Raw genomic sequence first — 7,274 nt, 5'->3', positions numbered from 1 at the left:
ATGGCTGCGAGGGGACCCCGCCCTGCCACCCTGCTGCTGCTGGCCGCCTGCCTGGCCCTGGCCAGCGGTGACCTGTCAAACCCCCTGAATGACCTGTTCCGGAAAAATCACGTGGACAATCCCAAGACCGTGGCCACCAATGACAACGCCTACTGCAATAAGTTGATGTGGGAGCGGCTGCTGTACTGGAAGTTCAGCAACACCTTCATCCACGACAGCATCGAGAACATCAACAAAGTCTGCACCACGGACGGGAAGGCCGCCGGGCCCAGCCAGCAAGAGAGCAACAGTCCCTTCAAGATCACCGTCTGCACGCTTAAGCCCTGGAGCCTCTCCTACACCGGTGCCAGCTCCTCCGCGAAAATCGTCATCTCCTGCTTGCATGAGGTTGCCGTGCTCTTCGTCAAGAGCGTTTAGGAACCAGCCTGACCATGGAGGGCAGGCAGGGGAACTTGCCTCTTCCTCTAATCCGACTCGGTCCCTTCCACATCCGACACCGCCCCCGGCTCCTCACCCGCCTCTGAACACCGGTCATATCGGTCAGGTGTTTCCTCCCCTAGCACGCCTCCTACAGCATAGTCGCCCCTTTCCCGCCCTTCACCCTCTGCCCCCATAGCGCCGTCTACCCACGGCCAGCTCAAACTCTGTCCCTTCATTAAGAAATATCCCCCCGGTCTCACCCGTCGTGTTACGTGTCACTTGTCACTGTTCTCCTCCCCGTATTTGAACCTTTGTCTTTCTCTGCATGGTCACAACTCAATAAACCTGATACCTGCAAAGCAACGGCTGGCTGGTTGTGTGAGTTTGGTGGATAGCAAGGGCATGATACATTGACCACGTCACGCGTGTGCGGGAAACGGGTTGTTGTCATCCATTGAGATTCTCTGTGCTTTCAAACCCTCTCTCAAACTATATCCCCAGCCCTGGGAACAGAACCCAGGAGTCCTGACTTCCACCTCTGGCCCTGCTGTCACTACCACACCCCACTGCCCAGCAAGAGCTGGGAATTAAACCTGGGACTGCTGAATCTTCACCTGCTCTGTTCTAACCCCCTGAAACCACTCCCCTGCCAGGATCAGGCCTAGAAACCAGAAGTCCACATTCCCAGCCTCCCTTGCTCTAACTCATGACACCCCACTCCCCTCGGAGAGCAGAGGAAAGAATCCAGGAGTCCTACATCTTCATCCACCCTGGTCTAACTCACTGGACCTCACGTCCCTCCCACGGACAGGTTTACAAAATGGCAGTCCTGATTCTCCTTCTCCTTTCCTCTAACCTCCTAGACACCTCTCCCAACCCAAAACTGGAACTGACACAACCGGTACAAACCTTCATGCTTCAAGGCAGGAGCCAGTCACTAACGGAGGAAGGTCAGGAAGAAACTTTGCCTCTGAGCAAGTTTTTCCATTATTCTCCTCTTGGGGGAGAGACGAGGAAATTCCTTCCCCTAAAGCAGGTGGGACTGGCTAATGTCAGAGACTGAGCTGGAGGGACCCTGGTCTCTGTCCCCACCAAAATCATTGCTGAAGGCTGGGTTGGTCCAGCTGGGACCCCTGATCCCTCCACAAGAGGAACTGCCAAGATTGGTCTCGGGTGGGATTTGAAGCTGTGACCTTTGCCTGTTCAGAGCAGCTGTTGCTGTTGGTGGTCAGCCCACCCCTTCATGAATTTCTCCATCTCCATGGTCCCGGCTGCCACCGGCTTTTAATGGCCGATGGATCATCCTAGGGGACAGTCTCCCCCTTTCATCAGGGGGTGAAGTGTGCCCGCATTCTCCACCATGTGTAGGCTGGCGACTCAGCCCGGCAGCGGCGTCACGACCCTTTCTCAGGCCCAGGCTCCGGGGAAGGCCACAGCGCCTTGTTCTAAGGCAAAACAAGAAGCTAGCGCCTTGCGAGTCTTTAGCCCCCGGTCCCCAGGTGGGGCGGAGCCGTTAAGGAGTCCATAGCCCCTGGTCCCGAGACGGGCGGGGCTGGCAAGGCGTGCCTGGTCTCGCTCCTCCGTATCCTGGGTAGCAGTAGGTTCAGAGGAGACAAGCACTCCCGGGGTGCCTAGGGAGGAGGGGGGAGAGGGACGCAGGCCCACCCGACTCCACTGTTTCCCAGCCCAGGGCCCTATCAGTGCTAGAGAGGTTCTGACACTGGGTCAGCAGGGCTCCAGCCACAACACGGTGACTCTGGTGTGACCACAAAGTCAGCCAAAGTATAGTCGGCTGCCCCTGGGCTAATTCCTCCCACCCTGAACCCGGGTACTTGGAGCCAGGGATCTTCCTCCAAGTCAGTGGGGAGACGGCTAAAGGACGTCCCACTGGTCCCTCGCTGGCGGCCGGTCGGGGAACATCTTGGGGCCGTCAGCGGATGGCAGCTCCTCCAGGTCACAGGGTCCTGGTGGGTCCTCCGGCACCCCGGGCTCAGGCAGCTCCGATGGGTCCCTTGCGAGGGGCAGCTCTTCTAGGTCAGTGCCGGCCACGGGAGGTCCCTCCCAGTCAGCGGTGTCCGGTAGCCCTTCCCGTCACTAGGGCCCGGCAGCTCTGGCAGGCCTTGGAGGCTGCTGTCGGTGCAGTCAGGCCCAGACCACAACCTCGGGGAAGGCACGTCCTTCTTCGGCAGAGGCTTCCCCTGACTGAGCGGCTAGACCGGCCTTTTATACTTCCTGTCCTGGCCCCACCCCTCTGCTCCCGGGGTCTGTGGTCTGTCGGGTCCTGATCTGTCATGGCCCTTCCTCGGGCCCAGGCTGCGCAGAAGGCCACAGCGCCGTGCTACACTGGGGAAGATCTGCTTCTTGGACGTAGCGAATCCAGGCCCATTGAAAGTGTCCGGCGGGTCAGGGGCTGGACGTTCCAAGGAGACACTCAGGGGTTGGCGTGTCTACCACTACCTTGCGGAGGAATAGCAGGGAAGTGATTGTTACCTCTCTAAGTTTTACGACACTTTGGGATGGGGCCAGGCGGGTTCTTTCTAAAACCCTCTCTCCTGCTAAAGGGAAGAAGAGAAGTCATTTAAGAAACCCACCTGACATGAGCACATTTCAAATGCAGAACGGTAGCAGGTTTCCCTCCTTTTCTGTGTCTTTAATAAACGGATTGCTACCGGTGCATGGGCCATGCCACTGGGCAGACCGATGTCTGGGGGTACCAGCAGGGAGCTCCAGGTCAGCACTGAGGGCCGGGGACAGAGCAGGGTGCTGGGAGCCCGGGGCTGGGATAGCAGGTGGCTATACATTAGGATTGAACGGCACCGGCAGAGTCGTGCATTTCCAGGCTAGGACTGGATGAGGGAGGTGCCAGGGGGATCAGGATTCAGGGTGCATCTACACATCAAATGAAGGTGTGGCTGCAGCAGACTAGCTAGGTCAAAGATAGCTACACTAGCTTTCATCTAGCTCGCACGGATAACAACTGCAGTGGGGACACGGTGGCATGGACTGCAGCACGGGCTGCCAACCAGGGCCCCAAATGGAGGGGGAAGAGTACAATTTACCGGGGTGCAGAGGTTCTGGGGCACCCGGCCTACGTTGCACCCCCCATTACCACGAGGAAAAAAATTGTCATGACTCATGAGTTTGTAAGTATGGGATGAATGACTGTGGTATGTGTGTGGGAGGGGGCCCGTGTTACGAATTCCTATCGGGCCCAAAACAATTATGCTTTGGCGTTGCTGGCAACCAGAGCATGTACCCAGGGTCCCCAGCACGCTGGTCCTGGGGCAGCTACCCCAGGGTGAACTCTGCCACCCCCCATTGTGACCCCACAACAGAAAGAATAAAGCTGGGACGTCACTGTGACCTGTCCGTGCCCAGGGCAGCCACCTGAAAATGCCAAGATCAGGGCAGGCTGTAAAAGGAGAGCAGAATCTCCCAGCGCTGGTGGGTGACAATGAAGCCAGACTTCCCAACCAGCCGCAAACTGCGCTTCTGATTCCCCCACACTGCTTATCAAGAAGCCAGTACACAAATGCACACAGCCCCCTTTACTGCATTTCAGTCTCTGGCTACCAATCAGCCACTAGGTCCAGTAAAGTTACTAGTTATTTAAACTCTCTGCTCTTTACTAAAAAGGTTCCCTCTGACCCCAAGGGGTCAGCCACGGTACCAGATCAATATAAGTTTGGATCTTACCCAAAATCCCATGCGGCCAGCCAATCCTTTAGTAACTAAAACTAAAGGTTTATTGTAAAAAGAAAGAAACAAACCATAAGAGAAATGTTAAAGGGTCAAAACAAATCAGGTACATAGAAATGATTGAAAGTCCAGATACATCAAGTTTCTGGGAAAATTGTGGAGTTACAGCTTATATAGTCCCCTCTGGTTCACATCCAACACCTGGATGGGTCTGAGTCCTTCAGTTCAGTTGCAAATTAATTGATCCAGAGGTATGTGTGTGGTAGTAACTGGACAGGAACAGAGGCAAAATGGATTCTGTGGCTTGGCTTTATAAACCCTCTGGCCCTGGCCATGCGGCCTGTGGCATGTTACAAGAACTAAAATGGAGTCCAGAGTCACATGGGCCAATACCGGTTAATCCTCAGGTCTGCCTTTAGTTTCTTCCTGGGCCCCTTGCATCCGTGAGTGTCCTAATGGGCCAGTAAGCAGGCTATTGTCCTGCTGCCATCCTATCCAGGGTGTGTCCCAGGCAGCACAACTTGAAACACAGATATCGCAAATATATCTATAACTTCCATTTCACACATCACACGTGAACACAAGTGTTATTATCTTACTCAGCACAATCTACCCTTTCTACCAGTGCCCGACATGGCATCTCTCACATGAATCGTGATGATTCTGACATACTGATGTCACACAATAGAATAAATGCCCCCCCTCAAGCCAGCCAGCGTGACAGTCTCTGCCACCCGCGCTGCAATTGCAACTTCACTCGCTGGCTGGACACACCCTCAGATGTTTCTTTGGAGGCCAGGTCGTTGGCAGGACTGGTGCTGGGTGTTCCCTGCCCCTGCCCAGCCTGCTGGGTCACTGCTCTTAATTGCCCAATGTGGGGAAATCGTCCTTACCCAATAGTTTAATTGCCTGATATCAGGCATTCGTCCTTCCCCAATTGTTTACTGGCTTTGCCCTCCCACTCCTCTGCCTCCACGTCCGGCGGGGCTCTATATAACACGCTGCAGGACGGAAGGAGGATCAGAGTGAGGTGCAGCTCCCACGACAGCGAAGGAACAAGGACTTGGGTGAGTTGCGGGAGGCTCCAGCAGCCGGGAGGGAGGAGAGAACAGAGCCGTGTGGAGCAGCAATGGCCGGGCTTCTTACCGGGAGGCAGCGTGAGCTAGTGGTTGCAGCAGAGGGGCTGGGAGCCGGGACTCCTGGGTTCTAGCCCCACCTCGGGATAGAGGCCAGGGAACAGTGATGGCAGCTGGGCTTGGGGCAGCCCCTCACACAATGGGCAGGAATAATGGGAGGCGTTTTGGGGGGATAACGTGGTAGGAGAGGGAAGGTGCCATGGAGGGAGCCGGTCCCTGCCTCGCACTGTCTCCATCCATCTCCCTCTTCTGTCCCCACGGCAGGACGATCCAGCGACACACACAGCCATGGCTGCGAGGGGACCCCGCCCTGCCGTCCTGCTGCTGCTGGCCGCCTGCCTGGCCAGCGGTGACCTGTGAAACCCCCTGAATGACCTGTTCCGGAAAAATCACGTGGACAATCCCAAGACCGTGGCCACCAATGGCAACGCCTACTGCAATAAGTTGATGTGGGAGCGGCTGCTGTACTGGACGTACAGCAACACCTTCATCCACGACACCATGGAGAACATCAACAAAGTCTGCACCGTGGATGGGAAGGCTGCTGGGCCCAGCCAGCAAGAGAGCACCAAATCCTTCAGCATCTCTGTCTGCACGTTTAACCCCTGGAGCCTCTCCTACACCGGTGCCGCCACCAAGGCGAAAATCGTCATCTCCTGCTTGCATGAGGTTGCCGTGCTCTTCGTCAAGAGCGTTTAGGAACCAGCCTGACCATGGAGGGCAGGCAGGGGAACTTGCCTCTTCCTCTAATCCATCTCGGTCCCTTCCACATCCGACACCGCCCCCGGCTCCTCACCCGCCTCTGAACACCAGTCATATCGGTCAGGTGTTTCCTCCCCTAGCACCCCTCCTACAGCATAGTCGCCCCTTTCCCGCCCTTCACCCTCTGCCCCCTTAGCGCCGTCTACCCACGGCCAGCTCAAACTCTGTCCCTTCATTAAGAAATATCCCCCCGGTCTCACCCGTCGTGTTACGTGTCACTTGTCGCTGTTCTCCTCCCCGTATTTGAACCTTTGTCTTTCTCTGCATGGTCACAACTCAATAAACCTGATACCTGCAAAGCAATGGCTGGCTGGTTGTGTGAGGTGGGGGGGCTGCAAGGCCAGAATACACTGAACACGTCACGCGTGTGCTGGAAACAGGTTGTTGTTGTCGTCGTCCATTGAGATTCTCTGTGCTTTCAAACCCTCTCTCAAACTATATCCCCAGCCTTGGGAACAGAACCCAGGAGTCCTGACTTCCACCTCTGGCCCTGCTGTCACCCACCACACCCCACTGCCCAGCAAGAGCTGGGAATTAACCCTGGGACTCCTGAATCTTCACCTGCTCTGTTCTAACCCCCTGAAACCACTCCCCTGCCAGGATCAGGATTAGAAACCAGGAGTCCCCATTCCCAGCCTCCCTTGCTCTAACTCATGACACCCCACTCCCCTCGGAGAGCAGAGGAAAGAACCCAGGAGTCCTACGTCTTCATCCACCCTGGGCTAACTCACTGGACCTCACGTCCCTCCCAAAATGGCAGTCCTGATTCTCCTTCTCCTTTCTTCTAACACCCTAGACCCCTCTCCCAGCCCAAAACTGGAACTGACACAACCGGTACAAACCTGCATACTTCAGGGCAGGAGCCAGTCACTTACGGAGGAAGGTCAGGAAGAAACTTTGCCTCTGAGCAAGTTTTTCCGTTATTCCCCTCTTGGGGGAGAGACGAGGGAATTCCTTCCCCTAAAGCAGGTGGGACTGGCTAATGTCAGAGACTCAACTGCAGGGACCCTGATCTCTGTCCCCCGCAAAATCATTGCTGAAGGTTGGTCCAACTGGGACCCCCAATCCCTCCACAAGAGGAACTGTTGAGATTAGTCTCAGGTGGGATTTGAACCTTTGATCCAGGCCACTCTTGGTACCAACTGGCACAGGGGATCCATGAAGGTCTACCAGGAGCCCCTTGAGTGGACAGGTGCCTAGTAATTCACTAAAGCATGGCATGTGAGGTCTGCACCTGGAGCCAGTATCCCCCTGCTC

General features: G+C 56.0%; 1 protein-coding gene and 1 pseudogene across 1 annotated transcript; both read left to right on the top strand.

The window, feature by feature from the left end:
• Positions 1–417, top strand: LOC137161926 (ribonuclease-like). The gene has a single exon (XM_067561417.1). The coding sequence runs from the start codon at positions 1–3 to the stop codon at positions 415–417; it is 417 nt and encodes a 138-aa protein (XP_067417518.1).
• Positions 418–5,543: 5,126 nt separating this feature from the next.
• Positions 5,544–5,954, top strand: LOC137161925 (ribonuclease-like; annotated as a pseudogene).
• The last annotated feature ends 1,320 nt before the right edge of the window (positions 5,955–7,274 follow it).

This window comes from Emydura macquarii, unplaced genomic scaffold (assembly GCF_026122565.2).
Source record: "Emydura macquarii macquarii isolate MOO-44397 ecotype Brisbane River unplaced genomic scaffold, CSIRO-AGI_Emac_v2 contig_2409, whole genome shotgun sequence".
Lineage (NCBI taxonomy): Eukaryota > Metazoa > Chordata > Testudines > Chelidae > Emydura > Emydura macquarii.
This window is presented reverse-complemented; position numbering and strand designations above follow the sequence as displayed.

Coding starts and splice junctions, on each gene's coding strand:
- LOC137161926 (XM_067561417.1), top strand. CDS start 1: ATGGCTGCGAGGGGACCCCGCCCTGCCACCCTGCTGCTGCTGGCCGCC.